The following is a 24,105-nucleotide window of genomic DNA, read 5'->3' on the forward strand; positions in this document are numbered from 1 at the left end:
AGGAGCAGGGAGGGTCAGTCCTGAGGTACATGAACCTCGGCCTCCGGTTTAGGCTTTGGATGTGATATTTACAGATGGACAAAAAGGTTAAACAATTGATGTCCCTGATGTGGAGCCACAACAAGTGTCCCTGGTGAGGCGCAGGGATCTGTCATGACAGCATCAGGAGTGACACCAGGGAGATCCCTATGTCTACAGGAAGGGGGGCTAATCTCATTACGAGTGACACCGGGGCTAGTACCGCTAATGGATGCCTATACATTTACCAGCAATTCTCCTGGGGCACTGAACGGGGTCACACCACAGCTACAGAGGTCACACAACATTGTATATAGATCCATGTGTCAAATGCAGATATTGATCACGTGTGACGTACAGACGGTGACTGAGCGGTCATATACTGAGAGCACAGAGCGAAAAGGGTTAAATGCTGCTAAAAAGGGGCAATTATAGTAGTTATATTCCTCTACATAGGGGGCAGTATTATAGTAGTTATATTCTTCTACATAGGGGGCAGTATTATAGTAGTTATATTCTTGTACATAGGGGGCAGTATTATAGTAGTTATATTCTTGTACATAGGGAGCAGTATTATAGTAGTTATATTCTTGTACATAGGGGGCAGTATTATAGTAGTTATATTCCTGTACATAGGGGGCAGTATTATAGTAGTTATATTCTTGTACATAGGGGGCAGTATTATAGTAGTTATATTCCTGTACATAGGGGGCAGTATTATAGTAGTTATATTCTTGTACATAGGGGGCAGTATTATAGTAGTTATATTCCTGTACATAGGGGGCAGTATTATAGTAGTTATATTCTTGTACATAGGGGGCAGTATTATAGTAGTTATATTCTTGTACATAGGGGGCAGTATTATAGTAGTTATATTCTTGTACATAGAGGGCAGTATTATAGTAGTTATATTCTTGTACATAGTACAGGGGGCAGTATTATAGTAGTTATATTCTTGTACATAGGGAGCAGTATTATAGTAGTTATATTCCTGTACATAGGGGGCAGTATTATAGTAGTTATATTCCTCTACATAGGGGGCAGTATTATAGTAGTTATATTCCTCTACATAGGGGGCAGTATTATAGTAGTTATATTCCTGTACATAGGGGGCAGTATTATAGTAGTCATATTCCTGTACATAGGGGGCAGTATTATAGTAGTTATATTCTTGTACATAGGGGGCAGTATTATAGTAGTTATATTCCTGTACATAGGGGGCAGTATTATAGTAGTTATATTCCTCTACATAGGGGGCAGTATTATAGTAGTTATATTCCTCTACATAGGGGGCAGTATTATAGTAGATATATTCTTGTACATAGGGGGCAGTATTATAGTAGTTATATTCCTGTACATAGGGGGCAGTATTATAGTAGTTATATTCCTGTACATAGGGGGCAGTATTATAGTAGTTATATTCTTGTACATAGGGGGCAGTATTATAGTAGTTATATTCTTGTACATAGGGGGCAGTATTATAGTAGTTATATTCCTGTACATAGGGGGCAGTATTATAGTAGTTATATTCCTCTACATAGGGGGCAGTATTATAGTAGTTATATTCCTCTACATAGGGGGCAGTATTATAGTAGTTATATTACTGTACATAGGGGGCAGTATTATAGTAGTTATATTCTTGTACATAGGGGGCAGTATTATAGTAGTTATATTCTTGTACATAGGGGGCAGTATTATAGTAGTTATATTCCTGTACATAGGGGGCAGTATTATAGTAGTTATATTCCTCTACATAGGGGGCAGTATTATAGTAGTTATATTCCTCTACATAGGGGGCAGTATTATAGTAGTTATATTCCTCTACATAGGGGGCAGTATTATAGTAGTTATATTCCTGTACATAGGGGGCAGTATTATAGTAGTTATATTCTTGTACATAGGGGGCAGTATTATAGTAGTTATATTCCTGTACATAGGGGGCAGTATTATAGTAGTTATATTCCTCTACATAGGGGGCAGTATTATAGTAGTTATATTCCTCTACATAGGGGGCAGTATTATAGTAGATATATTCTTGTACATAGGGGGCAGTATTATAGTAGTTATATTCCTGTACATAGGGGGCAGTATTATAGTAGTTATATTCCTGTACATAGGGGGCAGTATTATAGTAGTTATATTCTTGTACATAGGGGGCAGTATTATAGTAGTTATATTCTTGTACATAGGGGGCAGTATTATAGTAGTTATATTCTTGTACATAGGGGGCAGTATTATAGTAGTTATATTCCTGTACATAGGGGGCAGTATTATAGTAGTTATATTCCTCTACATAGGGGGCAGTATTATAGTAGTTATATTCCTGTACATAGGGAGCAGTATTATAGTAGTTATATTCTTGTACATAGGGGGCAGTATTATAGTAGTTATATTCTTGTACATAGGGGGCAGTATTATAGTAGTTATATTCTTGTATATAGGAGGCAGTATTATAGTAGTTATATTCTTGTACATAGGGGGCAGTATTATAGTAGTTATATTCCTGTACATAGGGGGCAGTATTATAGTAGTTATATTCTTGTACATAGGGGGCAGTATTATAGTAGTTATATTCCTGTACATAGGGGGCAGTATTATAGTAGTTATATTCTTGTACATAGGGGACAGTATTATAGTAGTTATATTCCTGTACATAGGGGGCAGTATTATAGTAGTTATATTCCTGTACATAGGGGGCAGTATTATACTAGTTATATACTTGTACATAGGGGGCGGTATTATAGTAGTTATATTCTTGTACATAGGGGGCAGTATTATAGTAGTTATATTCTTGTACATAGGGGGCAGTATTATAGTAGTTATATTCTTGTATATAGGGGGCAGTATTATAGTAGTTATATTCCTGTACATAGTGGCAGTATTATAGTAGTTATATTCTTGTACATAGGGGGCGGTATTATAGTAGTTATATTCTTGTACATAGGGGGCGGTATTATAGTAGTTATATTCTTGTACATGGGGGGCGGTATTATACTAGTTATATTCCTGTACATAGGGGGCAGTATTATAGTAGTTATATTCCTGTACATAGGAGCAGTATTATAGTAGTTATATTCTTGTACATAGGGGGCAGTATTATAGTAGTTATTTTCCTGTACATAGGGGGCAGTATTATAGTAGTTATATTCCTGTACATAGGGGCAGTATTATAGTAGTTATATTCCTGTACATAGGGGGCAGTATTATAGTAGTTATATTCCTGTACATAGGGGGCAGTATTATAGTAGTTATATTCCTGTACATAGGGGGCAGTATTATAGTAGTTATATTCCTGTACATAGGGGGCAGTATTATAGTAGTTATATTCCTGTACATAGGGGGCAGTATTATAGTAGTTATATTCCTGTACATAGGGGGCAGTATTATAGTAGTTATATTCCTGTACATAGGGGGCGGTATTATAGTAGTTATATTCCTGTACATAGGGGGCGGTATTATAGTAGTTATATACTTGTACATAGGGGGCAGTATTATACTAGTTATATTCCTGTACATAGGGGGCAGTATTATAGTAGTTATATTCCTGTACATAGGGGGCAGTATTATAGTAGTTATATTCCTGTACATAGGGGGCAGTATTATAGTAGTTATATACTTGTACATAGGGGGCAGTATTATAGTAGTTCTATTCCTGTACATAGGGGGCAGTATAATAGTAGTTATATTCTTGTACATAGGAGGCAGTATTATAGTAGTATATTCCTGTACATAGGAGGCAGTATTATAGTAGTTATATTCCTGTACATAGGGGGCAGTATAATAGTAGTTATATAGTATCACTAGTGAGGAGGTTGTAGTCTTATACTTACATCCTATAAGCATGACACAGATGGAGAAGATCTTCTCTGAGTTGGTGTTGGGTGACACGTTCCCGAAGCCCACGCTGGTCAGGCTGCTGAAGGTGAAATACAGTGCAGTGACGTATTTATCGTTGATGCTGGGGCCGGATTTGGTGTTGCTGTTGTTGTAGGGTTTCATGATCTGTGTTCCCAGCGAGTACAACCATCCGATTGTGCGATAATCCTGGTCGTAGTGCTCCATGTGTCCGATGGCGTACCAGATGCAGGCGAGCCAATGTGCTATGAGGGCGAAGGTGCACATCAAGAGGAACAGCACGGCCGCCCCGTACTCTGAGTATCGGTCCAACTTTCGGGCCACTCGTACCAAGCGTAAGAGTCGAGCCGTCTTCAGCAGACCAATCAGAGTGGTAGTCTGGAGAAAAAAAAAGAGATAAAAGAAGAAAAAATAACAAAAAAAGTCCCACAAAAAGGAGGAGACGGATAAAGAAGAACAGCTGAGAAGGAGGATAAAAAGGGTTAAATTAGAAAGTACGTCTCCTATGAGGGTGAGGGGGGTGATTTGGCCCAAATATCCAAAAATAACAAAGTCCTGATGTCCCTACTGGATGACAACTCTCATCATCTGGATGTGATATGGGTACAGAAGCTCCCTCTCCCCTCTCACAGCATCCAGTCTCAGCCATGATCCTGCAGCTGCATCCCCCTCCTCCCTGTCCGCTATTTAGCATAAACTTTAGGGACACCCCAGAATGCGCCCATAAATGAATATGAGGTGCTGCAGATGAAAACTCTCAGACACCTTCTTCTACAGATGTTACGTGGATCCAGAAGAAGGCAGAACGTGGTAGGGTGTGAGCTGCGGCGTGGGCTCTATGTGTGTAATTAGGGCATACAAAATTTTTCAATAACTTTGCACCACAATAAATCGCACAAATATTCTAATTGTTACATTGTCGCATTGTGTATACAGCACCTGTACAGAACTATGTAGAGTAACCCTTTGTTGTCTGATCCTCGAGTCACATGATCTGCATGTTATAAGGAAGAGGAAGCAGAGGAGCAGGAGGAACACGCAGCTGCAGGTCAGACTACACAGAAGCGCTTTGTAGTCTGTCACCAAGGAGACACATCATCACCACACACAGTCACAGGACACTCTCCTGCAAAGTGACTTTACCTCTTTTCGTCTCTTTGGACTCTCTTCCATCATCTTCCTCCACTTAAAAGAAAAACATTATTTCATTGAATTTGTTGTCATTTCAGTCCTGGGACACAGACCCGCCTGCACCCCTCTTCCAGTGCCATCTCTGGTGACTCGGGGGCTTACAGGATGCAATTGGGTGTTAGTGAGAACCATCAGAAAACCCGACCCGAGCTGGAAGACCTGTCTATATCAGGGAAACGTGTTATAGCAGGTGATAGCTGAGCATGCAGGTCTAAGGGGAAATCCAGAGGAATAGCTCCTCTCCAGACATACAGGTTGGCTAACAGTGAGGCTGTGGTCACACTAGTGTTAAGGGATAGGATCTTAGTGTAGGACACTAGTCATTTATATTAAATTAAAGAGAACCTGTCAGCAGGTGCGACCACACAGGCTGCAGCCAGTGTTATCCCCAGAGAGATCTGTAATAAGACCTCTGTGTATGTTATAAGTAGTAGCAGGACTGTGATATATGGATTTATATTCCAGGATTGTAGCTTCTCCAAATGCACTGGGGCGGACCTCACACTGCTGTGCTCTGTTCTATCAGAACCCTGTGTTGGATATTGTCCCTGGAGATATGTGTAATCAGACCTTTGTGCATGTTGTTAGTAGCAGCAGGACTGTGATATACTGTGGGTAAGGAAAGTATTCAGACACTTTACATTTTTCACCTTGTTTCATTTCAGCTAATTGGTGAGATCAAAAATGTTCTTTTTTTTGCTCATTAATGTACACTCTGACCCCATTGTGACAGAAAGAAACAGATATTTTTGCTAAGAAAAACTGAGAGAACTGGTCAGGCAAATTAACCCCCAAAACTTAATATATATTCATAAACTAACATAAGAAAGCACTCCCCCCCTTTCATTGTCCCTCTATATGCCTGTAAACTTAAGCAATCAGGTACTAAAGCTTTATGCAAATGACCTGCAATCGGTCCAATGATATTCACATGTCTATACGAGAAGACAGCATGTCAGGTGCTTGTGTAGCTGATGTCTGTGTCTCACACATGTGTATAGCAGAACATGTCAGGTACTTATCTAGCTGATGTCTGTGTCTCACACATGTGTATAGCAGAACATGTCAGGTACTTGTGTAGCTGATGTCTGTGTCTCACATGTGTATAGCAGGACATGTCAGGTACTTGTGTAGCTGATGTCTGTGTCTCACACATGTGTATAGCAGAACATGTCAGGTACTTGTGTAGCTGATGTCTGTGTCTCTCACATGTGTATAGCAGAACATGTCGGGTACTTGTGTAGCTGATGTCTGTGTCTCTCACATGTGTATAGCAGGACATGTCGGGTACTTCTGTAGCTGATGTCTGTGTCTCACACATGTGTATAGCAGAATATGTCAGGTACTTGTGTAGCAGACGTCTGTGTCTCACACATGTGTGTAGCAGAACATGTCAGGTACTTGTGTAGCTGATGTCTGTGTCTCACACATGTGTATAGCAGAACATTTCAGGTACTTGTGTAGCTGATGTCTGTGTGTCACACATGTGTATAGCAAAACACGTCAGGTACTTGTGTAGCTGATGTCTGTGTCTCACATGTGTATAACAGAACATGTCAGGTACTTGTGTAGCAGACATCTGTGTCTCACACATGTGTATAGCAGAATAAGTCAGGTACTTGTGTAGCTGATGTCTGTGTCTCACACGTGTGTAGCAGAACATGTCAGGTACTTGTGTAGCTGATGTCTGTGTGTCAGACATGTGTATAGCAGAACATGTCAGGTACTTGTGTAGCTGATGTCTGTGTCTCACACATGTGTACAGCAGAACATGTCAGGTACTTGTGTAGCTGATGTCTGTGTCTATCACATGTGTATAGCAGAACATGTCAGGTACTTGTGCAGCTGATGTCTGTGTCTCTCACATGTGTAAAGCAGAACATGTCGGGTACTTGTGCAGCTGATGTCTGTGTCTCTCACATGTGTATAGCAGGACATGTCAGGTACTTGTGTAGCTGATGTTTGTGTCTCTCACATGTGTATAGCAGAACATGTCAGGTACTTGTGTAGCTGATGTCTGTGTCTCTCACTTGTGTATAGCAGAACTTGTCAGGTACTTGTGTAGCTGATGTCTGTGTCTCACACATGTGTATAGCAGAACATGTCAGGTACTTGTGTAGCTGATGTCTGTGTCTCACACATGTGTATAGGAGAACATGTCAGGTACTTGTGTAGCTGATGTCTGTGTCTCTCACATGTGTATAGCAGGACATGTCAGGTACTTGTGTAGCTGATGTCTGTGTCTCTCACATGTGTATAGCAGAACATGTCGGGTACTTGTGTAGACGATGTCTGTGTCTCTCACATGTGTATAGCAGGACATGTCGGGTACTTCTGTAGCTGATGTCTGTGTCTCTCACATGTGTATAGCAGAACATGTCAGGTACTTGTGTAGCTGATGTCTGTCTCTCACATGTATATGGCAAAACATGTTGGGTACTTGTGCAGCTGATGTCTGTGTCTCACATGTGTATAACAGAACATGTCAGGTACTTGTGTAGCAGACGTCTGTGTCTCACACATGTGTATAGCAGAATATGTCAGGTACTTGTGTAGCTGATGTCTGTGTCTCACACATGTGTGTAGCAGAACATGTCAGGTACTTGTGTAGCTGATGTCTGTGTCTCTCACATGTGTATAGCAGAACATGTCAGGTACTTGTGTAGCTGATGTCTGTGTCTCACACATGTGTATAGCAGAACATGTCAGGAACTTGTGTAGCTGATGTCTGTGTCACACACATGTGTATAGCAGAACATGTCAGGTACTTGTGTAGCTGATGTCTGTGTCTCTCACATGTGTATAGCAGAACATGTCAGGTACTTGTGTAGCTGATGTCTGTGTCTCACATGTGTATAGCAGAACATGTCAGGTACTTTTGTAGCTGATGTCCCTGGAGCCGACTATGCATCACCGGGGGCCGACTACTCATCACCGGGGGCTGACTACTCATCACCGGGGGCCGACTACTCATCACCGGGGGCCGACTACTCATCACCGGGGGCCGACTACTCATCACCAGGGGAGATTCCAAGTTTTGTGGTTTAATACATTAATAAATATATCTACATTTCTGTGTTTCTTCAGTCAGGATGGGGGCAGAGGGCACATTAATGAGCAAAAAAATAACTATTTGGATGTTACCAATTGGCTACAATGAAACAAAGAGTGAAAAATTAATAGGGGTCTGAATACTTTCTGTACCAGCTGTATAGATTTATATTCCTGGACTGTAGCTTCTGGGGGTGTGTCCTCACACTGCTGTGTTCTGTTCACTCTGACGCCAGCACTAGATATTGGCCTCTAAAAATGCTGGTGTGAGTCCTCACACTGCTGTGCTCTCTGAAGCCAGCACTAGATATTGGCCTCTAAAATTGCTGGTGCCATAAAGGAAAATTACATCCAGCGACAGACAAAGTAGACCCCATGACGTTGCTGAGACGACACGTGACAGGACACACGGAGCAGCACCATTGCAGTTATGGTTGCCACCTCTTCGGCAGCCGTCATGCTGAGAAGCTGGACTGTACTGAGATGAAGCAGCAGCGGAGCAGTGGAAAGTCAGTGGAACAGGAGAAAGAAGAAATTCAGCCCGGTCACGAGCGCCTGAGGATCGTCACATTCTCATACAACACACATGTACACATGCAAAGCCCACTACTTACAAGCAATGTACAATGTATATGTACACCCTGCTGGGGAGTTGTGCTGCTGGTGCAGTTGTGAAGTTGAGATTCTCATTTTTACAATGACACCAGAACTTGTTCTGTTCCAGTTGCAGAGCATCCCTTTCATCTGTTTGATGTGCCGCTTATATGTATAACATGACAACATACAACTTTAGCAATGACCAGGGTGTAGCGTGGCGACAGCCAGTGGTAACATCACACTGAGCGGGCGAGCGAGCGGACCTTACCTCCTCTGAGCCAGAGCCGAAAATCAGAAGATCGAAAGGAATGGCCGCCACCATGTCAATGAGGAACCAGCCTTTGAAGTAGTGGATGGCGATCTTGCCTGGGTGGCTGACCACTTCTTCGTTGGAGTTGACGTAGGTTGTGCGGAAGTTGATGAGGATGTCGATGATGAACATGATGTCCACCATCAGGTCCACCACACTGAGTGGGTTGCAGTAGTTGCAGTTCTCCTTCTGCTCCCCTTCCTCGTTGTTCAGTAGGAAGGCGGCAGAGTACGGCGTGAAGATGGCGGTGTAGATGACGAGCAGGAGGATCAGCCAATCCCAGACGGCCTTGAAGGGACTATAGTGGAGAATCGTCCATTTGTGGATCCGGGGAGCTTGTAGCTTGTACTCGGGGAGGACATCAGCTCCCAGCGATAGGACCTGTACGGACAGAAGGAATCACATGTCAAAGAAGCCAATGGAAAGGGAAGAGGAAAAGGTAACTCTATCTAGAATCAACCACCCAACTTGGTACAATGTTCTGCCAGCCCTGAAGGGCTTCAGAAGCCCCACAATATGTTATGAATTTTTGGGTAATTCTTAGTAATATTTCTGCATGTAAATCTTCAAAATTTATGATCAGCGCAAGACAAGGCTTCTCCGCATCTACGGTGAATTGTTTCCTGACTTGTTATTCTGTAGCTCCAAAAATATGGTAATGACATTGTCACGTCTCTCCTGGTGTGTGAAGCTTTACACACAGATCTGTGAAACCTGAAAGACGTAGAAGCTGACAATAATGTCTATATATATATATACACATGAGGAGAGGAGCCGCGGGCCTGATGATCAAGGCCAAGAATGAGGCTACACAATGCGATGGGACACCGGTCACACAATGCGGTTGGACACCGGTCACACAATGTGGTAGGACACCGGTCACACGATGCGGTAGGACACCGGTCACACAATGTGGTAGGACACCGGTCACACAATGTGGTAGGACACCGGTCACACGATGTGGTAGGACACCGGTCACACGATGTGGTAGGACACCGGTCACACAATGTGGTAGGACACCGGTCACACGATGTGGTAGGACGCCGGTCACACAATGCGGTAGGATGCCGGTCACACAATGCGGTGGGACACCGGTCACACAATGCGGTAGGACGCCGGTCACACAATGCAGTAGGATGCCAGTCAGACGATGCAGTAGGACGCCGGTCAAACAATGCGGTAGGACGCCGGTCACACGGTGCGGTAGGACACCGGTCACACGATGCAGTTGGACACCGGTCACACGATGCGGTTGGACACCGGTCACACGATGCGGTTGGACACCGGTCACACGATGTGGTTGGACACCGGTCACACGATGCGGTTGGACACTGGTCACACGATGCGGTAGGACGCCGGTCACACGATGCGGTTGGACACCGGTCACACGATGCGGTTGGACACTGGTCACACGATGTGGTAGGACGCCGGTCACAAAATGTCCATTACCTGTTGCCCAGTTACATACAGTATGGGAGGAATGGAAACTGTTAAAGGGGTTTTTCTAGTGTAGTATATTTTTACCCCTCACCTCTACTGGCGTCTTCTCAGGTGTATAATAACCCCGTTGTCCGCGCCCATGTGACCTTCTTCAATACAACCAGCTCTCGACTTCCCACTTGTACTTGACCTGCTGATGTTGACAGCGGCCTGGCTGTAACCACGAATCTGTGCCATCTTCCCTGACCTACAACCTGGCCCCTGCCAGCCCTGACCTCATGTCTCCTGGTGGGCCACAACCTACCTTTGTGCCTCCCTGCAGTGAGGTCCAGATCTCTGTCCAGGGGTAAAGGTTACAAACTGTGGAGACTGTAGAGATTCTGCTCCTAGAATTGGCACTAATTACTAATTATTACTAATTATAATAATCTTTATGTATATGAAGCCTTCAAATTCCGTAGCTACTTGGACCAGGGATTTGCTGTAATACCAGGCCTGACCTATGGACAGATGTGGCGCTGTTGATAGGAAACATGCAGCAGTTTTAATATGTGATGATCCCTTTAAGAACATTTCACCTTAAACAATGTCCATGAGCTGTTGACTTGTTTCTCTTGTTTGTAAGACAGATTGATAATAACCAACATGGCCGCCTTCACCGATCCCTCGGGGGTTGTCACTCATCATTACCACATGGAGGAAATAATTACTAGAGGTCAGACCTAGAGGTACAGCACACACCTGGTGCTCCCCGCCATAGATTAATGAGGAATCGCCCTTCTGATGGGAGACCAGCGCTGGGAGGACACAAAGGGTTAATGCGCTTCCCTCGCATCCGCTCCCCACTGACCAATAATCTGTAAGCGCCATAAATCAGCGCGGTCCTCGTGTTCTCCGCAGCCTGCGCGCCGCCTCCACGTTATTTACAAGCTCATTACTGCTCCCTCACACATATCCTGCCCCCACCGGGGGGAATAACCAGCTATCTCACACATTTACCCCTGACTATCCTGCCCCCCATCTACCCCTGACTACCCTTCCCCCATCTACCCCTGACTATCCTGCCCCCCATCTACCCCTGACTATCCCGCTCCCCATCTACCCCTGACTATCCTGCCCGCATCTACCCCTGACTATCCTGCCCCCATCTACCCCTGACTATCCTGCCCCCATCTACCCCTGACTATCCTGCCCCCAATCTACCCCTGACTATCCTGCCCCCCATCTACCCCTGACTATCCTGCCCCCCATCTACCCCTGACTATCCCGCTCCCCATCTACCCCTGACTATCCTGCCCGCATCTACCCCTGACTATCCTGCCCCCATCTACCCCTGACTATCCTGCTCACATCTACCCCTGACTATCCTGCCCCCAATCTACCCCTGACTATCCTTCCCCCATCTACCCCTGACTATGCTTCCCCTATCTACTCCTGACTATCCTGCCCCCCCATCTACCCCTGACTATCCTTCCCCCATCTACCCCTGACTATCCTGCCCCATCTACCCCTGACTATCCTGCCCGCATCTACCCCTGACTATCCTGCCCCCATCTACCCCTGACTATCCTGCTCACATCTACCCCTGACTATCCTGCCCCCAATCTACCCCTGACTATCCTTCCCCCATCTACCCCTGACTATCCTGCCCCCCATCTACCCCTGACTATCCTGCCCGCATCTACCCATGACTATCCTTCCCCCATCTACCCCTGACTATCCTGCCCGCATCTACCCCTGACTATCCTGCCCGCATCTACCCGACTATCCTGCCCCCGTCTACACCTGACTATCCTTACCCCAATCTACCCCTGACTATATTGTCCCCAATCTACCTCTGACTATCCTGCCCGCCATCTACCCCTGACTATCCTGCCCCCATCTACCACACACTATCCTTCCCCTATCTACCTCTGACTATCCTACCCCCATCTACCCCTGACTATCCTGTCCCCATCTACCCCTGACTATCCTGCCCCCATCAACCCCTGACTATCCTTCCCCCATCTACTCCTGACTATCCTTCCCCCATCTACCCCTGACTATCCTGCCCCCCATCTACCCCTGACTATCCTGCCCCCATCTACCACTCACTATCCTTCCCCTATCTACCTCTGACTATCCTACCCCCATCTACCTCTGACTATCCTACCCCCATCTACCCCTGACTATCTTGTCCCCATCTACCCCTGACTATCCTGCCCCCCATCTACCCCTGACTATCCTTCCCCCATCTACCCCTGACTATCCTTCCCCCATCTACCCCTGACTATCCTGCCCCCATCTACCCCTGACTATCCTGCCCCCCATCTACCCCTGACTATCCTTCCCCCATCTACCCCTGACTATCCTGCCCCCCACTACCCCTGACTATCCATTCCCCATCTACCCCTGACTATCCTTCCCCCATCTACCCCTGACTATCCTTCCCCCATCTACCCCTGACTATTCTTCCCCATCTACCCCTGACTATCCTTCCCCCATCTACCCCTGACTATCCTGCCCCCCATCTACCCCTGACTATCCTGCCCCCATCGACCCCTGACTATCCTGCCCCCCCATCTACCCCTGACTATCCTGCCCCCCATCTACCCCTGACTATCCTGCCCCCCCATCTACCCCTGACTATCCTGCCCCCCCATCTACCCCTGACTCTCCTGCCCCCATCTACCCCTGACTATCCTGCCCCCATCTACCCCTGACTATCCTGCCCCTCATCTACCCCTGACCATCCTGCCCCCATCTACCTCAGACTATCCTTCCCCCTAGTTACCCCTGACTATCCTGCCCCCATCTACCCCTGACTATACTACCCCTCCTGTAGTACCTCCGTCTTGTATCATTAGCCCCCTCCCCTCTCATAATTCTGGTGTTGTTATAGTATAGGATGAGCGGGGCAGGATGACTGGTGCATAGTGCTGGTGAATGGGAGTGATTGTCCTTACAATGTTATCTGGCGGCGCAGGACCCTCGTCTATTCCTGGAGGCGCAGCCCCCCCCCCCCCAAATCCGCTGCCCCCCCCCCCCACCTCAATCCGCTGCCCCCCCTTCACCCACGTCCTGCTCATTGTTCACAGTAAGGAAAGAAATCTGCGCAGCCAGCAGAATCCTGCAGACCCGGGGGGAGAGGGACAGAGCGCAGGAACTCACACAGAACCGCCAGAACCCCCAACAGAACCGCTCTGTATACTGCTCCACCTGCATATACCACCAGAACCCCCAACAGAACTGCTCTGAATACTGCTCCACCTGCATATACCACCAGAACCCCCAACAGAACCGCTCTGAATACTGCTCCACCTGCATATACCACCAGAACCCCAACAGAACCGCTCTGTATACTGCACCCCCTGCATATATCACCAGAACCCCCAACAGAACCGCTCTGAATACTGCTTTACCTGCATATACCACCAGAACCCCAGATAGAACCACTCTGTATACTGCTCCACCTGCATATACCACCAGAACCCCAACAGAACCGCTCTGTATACTGCTCCACCTGCATATACCACCAGAACCCCCAACAGAACTGCTCTGAATACTGCTCCACCTGCATATACCACCAGAACCCCCAACAGAACCGCTCTGAATACTGCACCCCCTGCATATACCACCAGAACCCCCAACAGAACCGCTCTGAATACTGCTCCACCTGCATATACCACCAGAACCCCAACAGAACCGCTCTGTATACTGCACCCCCTGCATATATCACCAGAACCCCCAACAGAACCGCTCTGAATACTGCTTTACCTGCATATACCACCAGAACCCCAGATAGAACCACTCTGTATACTGCTCCACCTGCATATACCACCAGAACCCCCAACAGAACCGCTCTGTTTACTGAAACCCCCTGCATATACCACCAGAACCCCAACAGAACCGCTCTGTATACTGAAACCCCTGCATATACCACCAGAACCCCCAACAGAACCGCTCTCTGCACTGCCCCCTGGCATATACCACCAGAACCCCCAACAGAACCGCTGTATATACAGCTCCCCCTGCATATACCACCAGAACCCCCAACAGAACCGCTCTGTATAACGCTCCCTCTGCATATACCACCAGATCCCCCAACAGAACCGCTCTCTGTACTGCCTCCTGGTATATACCACCAGAACCCCCAACAGAACCGCTCTGTATAACGCTCCCTCTGCATATACCACCAGATCCCCCAACATAACCGCTCTCTGTACTGCCTCCTGGCATATACCACCAGAACCCCCAACAGGACCTCTCTATATACTGCTCACCCTGCATATACCACCAGAACCGCTCTGTATAATGCTCCCTCTGCATATACCACCAGAACCCCCAACAGAACTACTCTATATACTGCTCCACCTGCATATACCACCAGAACCCCCAACAGGACCTCTCTATATACTGCTCACCCTGCATATACCACCAGAACCGCTCTGTATAATGCTCCCTCTGCATATACCACCAGAACCCCCAACAGAACCACTCTATATACTGCTCCACCTGCATAGACCACCAGAACCCCCAACAGAACTACTCTATATACTGCTCCACCTGCATATACCACCAGAACCCCCAATAGAACCGCTCTGTATAATGTACACCCTGCACATACCACCAGGGACCCCCAACAGAACCGCTCTATATACTGCTCCCCCTGCACATACTGCCAGAACCCCCCCAACAGAACCGCTCTGTATACTACACCCTCTGCATATACCACCAGAACCCCCAACAGAAACATTGTAAAAATTCGCAATGTTACAGTAATATGCAAAAGTATTAGACAACTGAAGTTCCCCAATTATGTCATACTTCAACTATAGTTATATGTAAGACCTGAGAAGTCACGTGACGCCATCCTCCAATGACCTGTGCTATACACAACCACTGGTCACGTGACATAATCCTCCAATGACTAGTGCTATATACAACCACTGGTCATGTGACACCATCCTCCAATGACTAGTGCTATATACAACCACTGGTCACGTGACATCATCCTCCAATGACTAGTGCTATACACAACCACTGGTCACGTGACATCATCCTCCAATGACTAGTGCTATACACAACCACTGGTCACGTGACATCATCCTCCAATGACTAGTGCTATACACAACCACTGGTCACGTGACATCATCCTCCAATGACTAGTGCTATACACAACCACTGGTCATGTGACATCATCCTCCAATGACTAGTGCTATACACAACCACTGGTCACGTGACATCATCCTCCAATGACTAGTGCTATACACAACCACTGGTCGTGTGACGCCATCCTCCAATGACTAGTGCTATACACAACCACTGGTCATACCTGTCCCTCCTCTACATAATACCCTCCTCATCATACCTGCCCCTCCTCTGCATAATACCCTCCTCATCATACCTGCACCGCCTGTACATAATACCCTCCTCATCATACCTGCACCTCCTGTACATAATACCCTCCTCATCATACCTGCACCTCCTGTACATAATACCCTCCTCATACCTGCCCCTCCTCTACATAATACCCTCCTCATCATACCTGCACCGCCTGTACATAATACCCTCCTCATACCTGCCCCTCCTGTACATAATACCCTCCTCATCATACCTGCACCTCCTGTACATAATACCCTCCTCATCATACCTGCACCTCCTGTACATAATACCCTCCTCATCATACCTGCACCTCCTGTACATAATACCCTCCTCATCATGCCTGCCCCTCCTCTACATAATACCCTCCTCAGCATACCTGCATCTCCTATACATAATACCCTCCTCATACCTGCACCGCCTGTACATAATACCCTCCTCATCATACCTGCCCCTCCTGTACATAATACCCTCCTCTTCATACCTGCCCCTCCTGTACATAATACCCTCCTCATCATACCTGCACCTCCTGTACATAATACCCTCCTCATCATACCTGCCCCTCCTGTACATAATACCCTCCTCATCATACCTGCACCTCCTGTACATAATACCCTCCTCATCATACCTGCCCCTCCTGTACATAATACCCTCCTCATCATACCTGTACCTCCTGTACATAATACCCTCCTCATCATACCTGCCCCTCCTGTACATAATACCCTCCTCATCATACCTGCACCTCCTCTACATAATACCCTCCTCAGCATACCTGCACCTCCTGTACATAATACCCTCCTCATACCTGCCCCTCCTGTGCATAATACCCTCCTCATACCTGCCCCTCCTGTACATAATACCCTCCTCATACCTGCCCCTCCTGTACATAATACCCTCCTCATCATACCTGCACCTCCTGTACATAATACCCTCCTCATCATACCTGCCCCTCCTGTACATAATACCCTCCTCATCATACCTGTACCTCCTGTACATAATACCCTCCTCATCATACCTGCCCCTCCTGTACATAATACCCTCCTCATCATACCTGCACCTCCTCTACATAATACCCTCCTCATCATACCTGCACCTCCTGTACATAATACCCTCCTCATACCTGCCCCTCCTGTACATAATACCCTCCTCATCATACCTGCACCTCCTGTACATAATACCCTCCTCATCATACCTGCACCTCCTGTACATAATACCCTCCTCATCATACCTGCACCTCCTGTACATAATACCCTCCTCATCATACCTGTACCTCCTGTACATAATACCCTCCTCATCATACCTGCACCTCCTGTACATAATACCCTCCTCATCATACCTGCACCTCCTGTATATAATACCCTCCTCATCATACCTGCACCTCCTGTACATAATACCCTCCTCATCATACCTGCACCTCCTGTACATAATACCCTCCTCATCATACCTTCCCCCGCCTGTACATAATACCCTCCTCATACCTGCACCTCCTGTACATAATACCCTCCTCATCATACCTGCACCTCCTGTACATAATATCCTCCTCATCATGCCTGTCCCTCCTCTACATAATACCCTCCTCAGCATACCTGCACCTCCTGTACATAATACCCTCCTCATCATACCTGCACCGCCTGTACATAATACCCTCCTCATCATACCTGCCCCTCCTGTACATAATACCCTCCTCATCATACCTGCACCTCCTGTACATAATACCCTCCTCATCATACCTGCCCCTCCTGTACATAATACCCTCCTCATCATACCTGCACCTCCTGTACATAATACCCTCCTCATCATACCTGCACCTCCTGTACATAATACCCTCCTCATCATACCTGCACCTCCTGTACATAATACCCTCCTCATCATACCTGCACCTCCTGTACATAATACCCTCCTCATACCTGCCCCTCCTGTACATAATACCCTCCTCATCATACCTGCACCTCCTGTACATAATACCCTCCTCATCATACCTGCACCTCCTGTACATAATACCCTCCTCATCATACCTGCACCTCCTGTACATAATACCCTCCTCATCATACCTGTACCTCCTGTACATAATACCCTCCTCATCATACCTGCACCTCCTGTACATAATACCCTCCTCATCATACCTGCACCTCCTGTATATAATACCCTCCTCATCATACCTGCACCTCCTGTACATAATACCCTCCTCATCATACCTGCACCTCCTGTACATAATACCCTCCTCATCATACCTTCCCCCGCCTGTACATAATACCCTCCTCATACCTGCACCTCCTGTACATAATACCCTCCTCATCATACCTGCACCTCCTGTACATAATATCCTCCTCATCATGCCTGCCCCTCCTCTACATAATACCCTCCTCAGCATACCTGTACCTCCTGTACATAATACCCTCCTCATCATACCTGCACCTCCTGTACATAATACCCTCCTCATACCTGCACCTCCGGTACATAATACCCTCCTCATCATACCTGCACCGCCTGTACATAATACCCTCCTCCTCATACCTGCCCCTCCTGTACATAATACCCTCCTCATCATACCTGCACCTCCTGTACATAATACCCTCCTCCTCATACCTGCACCTCCTGTACATAATACCCTCCTCATCATACCTGCACCTTCTGTACATAATACCCTCCTCATCATACCTGCACCTCCTGTACATAATACCCTCCTCATCATGCCTGCCCCTCCTGTACATAATACCCTCCTCATCATACCTGCACCTCCTGTATATAATACCCTCCTCATCATACCTGCACCTCCTGTACATAATACCCTCCTCATACCTGCACCGCCTGTACATAATACCCTCCTCCTCATACCTGCTCCTCCTGTACATAATACCCTTCTCATCATACCTGCACCTCCTGTACATAATACCCTCCTCATACCTGCACCTCCTGTACATAATACCCTCCTCATCATACCTGCACCTCCTGTACATAATACCCTCCTCATCATACCTGCACCTCCTGTACATAATACCCTCCTCCTCATACCTGCACCTCCTGTACATAATACCCTCCTCATCATACCTGCACCGCCTGTACATAATACCCTCCTCATCATACCTGCACCTCCTGTACATAATACCCTCCTCATCATACCTGCACCTCCTGTACATAATACCCTCCTCATCATACCTGCACCTCCTGTATATAATACCCTCCTCATCATACCTGCACCTCCTGTACATAATACCCTCCTCAGCATACCTGCACCTCCTGTACATAATACCCTCCTCATCATACCTGCACCGCCTGTACATAATACCCTCCTCATACCTGCACCGCCTGTACATAATACCCTCCTCATACCTGCACCTCCTGTACATAATACCCTCCTCATCATACCTGCACCGCCTGTACATAATACCCTCCTCATACCTGCCCCTCCTGTACATAATACCCTCCTCATCATACCTGCACCTCCTGTACATAATACCCTCCTCATCATACCTGCACCTCCTGTACATAATACCCTCCTCATCATACCTGCACCTCCTGTACATAATACCCTCCTTATCATACCTGCACCTCCTCTACATAATACCCTCCTCAGCATACCTGCACCTCCTCTACATAATACCCTCCTCATCATACCTGCACCTCCTGTACATAATACCCTCCTCATCATACCTGCACCTCCTGTACATAATACCCTCCTCATCATACCTGCACCTCCTGTACATAATACCCTCCTCATCATACCTGCACCTCCTGTACATAATACCCTCCTCATCATACCTGCACCTCCTGTACATAATACCCTCCTCATCATACCTGCACCTCCTGTACATAATACCCTCCTCATCATACCTGCACCGCCTGTACATAATACCCTCCTCATCATACCTGCACCTCCTGTACATAATACCCTCCTCAGCATACCTGCACCTCCTGTACATAATACCCTCCTCATCATACCTGCACCTCCTGTACATAATACCCTCCTCATCATACCTGCACCTCCTGTACATAATACCCTCCTCATCATACCTGCACCTCCTGTACATAATACCCTCCTCATCATACCTGCACCGCCTGTACATAATACCCTCCTCATCATACCTGCACCGCCTGTACATAATACCCTCCTCATACCTAAGCATAAGCCTGTACATAATACCCTCCTCATACCTAAGCATAAGCCTGTACATCATCATGCCGGTGCAGCTTAGTTTGCAGGTCTCCATCAGTCATGATTAAGTCTTTGCTTCCGTCCTCGCTCAGACATTGGGGGGATCATTAGAGACTCGCGGCTTTACAGCCAAGAAGCGATCAATCCTGCCGGCTCTGAGCTGTGGATGTGAGATCAATACGGATCCGAGGCTTCACACCTCAGACCGGAGCTCAGGGGAGCAGCTCCTAAACTACATCCCTGGCCTAAAAAGTCACAATGTTACAGGACTAAGTATTAGAACTGAAGTTCCCCTATTCTGTCATACTTCAAATATGGTTATACGTAAGTGCTGTACAAAACCACTGGTCATGTGACCTCATCCTCCAATGACTAGTGCTGTACAAAACCACTGGTCATGTGACCTCATCCTCCAATGACTAGTGCTATACACAACCATTGGTCATGTGACCCCATCCTCCAATGACTAGTGCTATACACAACCACTGGTCATGTGACCCCATCCTCCAATGACTAGTGCTATACACAACCACTGGTCATGTGACCCCATCCTCCAATGACTAGTGCTATACACAATCACTGGTCATGTGACACCATCCTCCAATGACTAGTGCTATACACAACCACTGGTCATGTGACGCCATCCTCCAATGACTAGTGCTATACACAACCACTGGTCATGTGACATTATCCTCCAATGACTAGTACTATACACAACCACTGGTCATGTGACATTATCCTCCAATGACTAGTACTATACACAACCACTGGTCATGTGATGCAATCCTCCAATGACTAGTGCTATACACAACCACTGGTCATGTGACCCCATCCTCCAATGACTAGTGCTATACACAACCACTGGTCATGTGACATTATCCTCCAATGACTAGTACTATACACAACCACTGGTCATGTGATGCAATCCTCCAATGACTAGTGCTATACACAACCACTGGTCATGTGACCCCATCCTCCAATGACTAGTGCTATACACAACCACTGGTCATGTGACCCCATCCTCCAATGACTAGTGCTATACACAATCACTGGTCATGTGACATCATCCTCCAATGACTAGTGCTATACACAACCACTGGTCATGTGACCCCATCCTCCAATGACTAGTGCTATACACAACCACTGGTCATGTGACCCCATCCTCCAATGACTAGTGCTATACACAACTACTGGTCATGTAACACCATCCTCCAATGACTAGTCCTATACACAACCACTGGTCATGTGACGCCATCCTCCAATGGCTAGTGCTATACACAACCACTGGTCATGTGACGCAATCCTCCAATGACTAGTACTATACACAACCACTGGTCATGTTACATCATCCTCCAATGGCTAGTGCTATACACAACCACTGGTCATGTGACGCAATCCTCCAATGACTAGTGCTATACATAACCACTGGTCATGTGACATTATCCTCCAATGGCTAGTGCTATACATAACCACTGGTCATGTGACGCAATCCTCCAATGACTAGTGCTATACACAACCACTGGTCGTGTGACGCCATCCTCCAATGACTAGTGCTATACACAACCACTGGTCATGTGACACCATCCTCCAATGACTAGTGCTATACACAACCACTGGTCATGTGACGCCATCCTCCAATGACTAGTGCTATACACAACCACTGGTCATGTGACGCCATCCTCCAATGACTAGTGCTATACACAACCACTGGTCATGTGACACCATCCTCCAATGACTAGTGCTATAAACAACAACTAGTCATGTGACGCCATCCTCCAATGACTAGTGCTATACACAACCACTGGTCATGTGACGCCATCCTCCAATGACTAGTGCTATACACAACCACTGGTCATGTGACACCATCCTCCAATGACTAGTGTTATACACAACAACTAGTCATGTGACACCATCCTCCAATGACTAGTACTATACACAACCACTGGTCATGTTACATCATCCTCCAATGACTAGTGCTATACACAACCACTGGTCATGTGACATTATCCTCCAATGGCTAGTGCTATACACAACCACTGGTCATGTGACCCCATCCTCCAATGACTAGTGCTATACACAACCACTGGTCATGTTACATCATCCTCCAATGACTAGTGCTATACACAACCACTGGTCATGTGACGCAATCCTCCAATGACTAGTGCTATACACAACCACTGATCATGTGACCCCATCATCCAATGACTAGTGCTATACACAACCACTGGTCATGTGACACCATGCTCCAATGACTAGTGCTATAAACCACAACTAGTCATGTGACGCCATCCTCCAATGACTAGTGCTATACACAACCACTGGTCATGTGACGCCATCCTCCAATGACTAGTGCTATACACAACCACTGGTCATGTGATGCAATCCTCCAATGACTAGTGCTATACACAACCACTGGTCATGTGACGCCATCCTCCAATGACTAGTGCTATAAACAACAACTAGTCATGTGACATCATCCTCCAATGACTAGTGCTATACACAACCACTGGTCATGTGACGCCATCCTCCAATGACTAGTGCTATAAACAACAACTAGTCATGTGACACCATCCTCCAATGACTAGTGCTATACACAACCACTGGTCATGTGACGCCATCCTCCAATGACTAGTGCTATACACAACCACTGGTCACGTGACATCTTCCTCCAATGACTAGTGCTATACACAACCACTGGTTACGTGAAGCCATCCTCCAATGACTAGTGCTATACACAACCACTGGTCATGTGACATCATCCTCCAATGACTAGTGCTATACACAACCACTGGTCATGTGACCCCATCCTCCAATGACTAGTGCTATACACAACCACTGGTCATGTGACATCATCCTCCAATGACTAGTGCTATACACAACCACTGGTCATGTGACGCCATCCTCCAATGGCTAGTACTATACACAACCACTGGTCATGTGACGCCATCCTCCAATGACTAGTGCTATACACAACCACTGGTCATGTGACGCCATCCTCCAATGACTAGTGCTATACACAACCACTGGTCATGTGACGCCATCCTCCAATGACTAGTGCTATACACAACCATGACTGCTTTATTCCATCTCATAGCAACATTTCGATTGCAATAGATCTTTGTCAAGTATTGCGATATTCAACCCTGGGCTAGGGCTGACGGCACTTCCACAGTTACTACAGTCCTACTGTGACTTCGGCCTACATTTTATATACTACTATACACTACTTTTAGTGCATCCGCTGCGTGTAGTGCATCCGCTATGTGTTATGTGCAATGCATCCGCTATGTGTAGTGCATCCGCTATGTGTAGTGCATCCGCTGCGTGTAGTGCATCTGCTATGTGTTATGTGCAAGGCATCCGCTATGTGTAGTGCATCCGCTATGTGTAGTGCATCCGCTATGTGTAGTGCATCCGCTATGTGTAATGCATCTGCTATGTGTAGTGCATCCGCTATGTGTAGTGCATCCGCTATGTGTAGTGCATCCGCTATGTGTAATGCATCTGCTATGTGTAGTGCATCCGCTATGTGTAGTGCATCCGCTGCGTGTAATGCATCCGCTATGTGTAGTGCATCCGCTATGTGTAGTGCATCCGCTATGTGTAATGCATCTGCTATGTGTAGTGCATCCGCTATGTGTAGTGCATCCGCTGCGTGTAATGCATCCGCTATGTGTAGTGCATCCGCTATGTGTAGTGCATCCGCTATGTGTAATGCATTCGCTATGTGTAGTGCATCCGCTGCGTGTAGTGCATCCGCTGCGTGTAATGCATCCGCTATGTGTGGTGCATCCGCTGCGTGTAATGCATCCGCTATGTGTAGTGCATCCGCTATGTATAGTGCATCCACTATGTGTAATGCATCCGCTATGTGTAGTGCATCCGCTTTGTCTAATGCATCCGCTATGGGGGTCATTTACTAATGGCCCGATTCGCGTTTTCCCGACGTGTTACCCGAATATTTCCGATTTGCGCCGATTGTACCTGAATTGCCCCGGGATTTTGGCGCACGCGATCGGATTGTGGCGCATCGGCGCCGGCATGCGCGCGACGGAAATCGGGGGGCGTGGCCGAACGAAAACCCGACGTATTCGGAAAAACCGCCGCATTTAAAAACCGAAAAAGTGTC

At 46.8% G+C, this 24,105-nt stretch overlaps 1 protein-coding gene across 3 annotated transcripts in view; it reads right to left on the reverse strand.

Moving 5' to 3' along the window:
* KCNH2 (potassium voltage-gated channel subfamily H member 2) overlaps positions 1-24,105 on the reverse strand; it is a 306,690-nt gene that overhangs the window by 51,127 nt on the left and 231,458 nt on the right. For 2 of the 3 annotated variants that reach the window (XM_072154448.1, XM_072154447.1), the window contains 3 exons: positions 8,981-9,403; positions 5,017-5,058; positions 3,849-4,251 (listed from right to left, as the gene is read on the reverse strand). In XM_072154448.1, the coding sequence (XP_072010549.1) occupies positions 3,849-4,251; positions 5,017-5,058; positions 8,981-9,403 (868 nt within the window). The remainder of the gene's footprint in view (positions 1-3,848; positions 4,252-5,016; positions 5,059-8,980; positions 9,404-24,105) is intronic. The other variant, XM_072154449.1, reaches the window with a different exon arrangement.

The sequence above is a fragment of the Engystomops pustulosus genome, chromosome 5 (assembly GCF_040894005.1).
Source record: "Engystomops pustulosus chromosome 5, aEngPut4.maternal, whole genome shotgun sequence".
Lineage (NCBI taxonomy): Eukaryota > Metazoa > Chordata > Amphibia > Anura > Leptodactylidae > Engystomops > Engystomops pustulosus.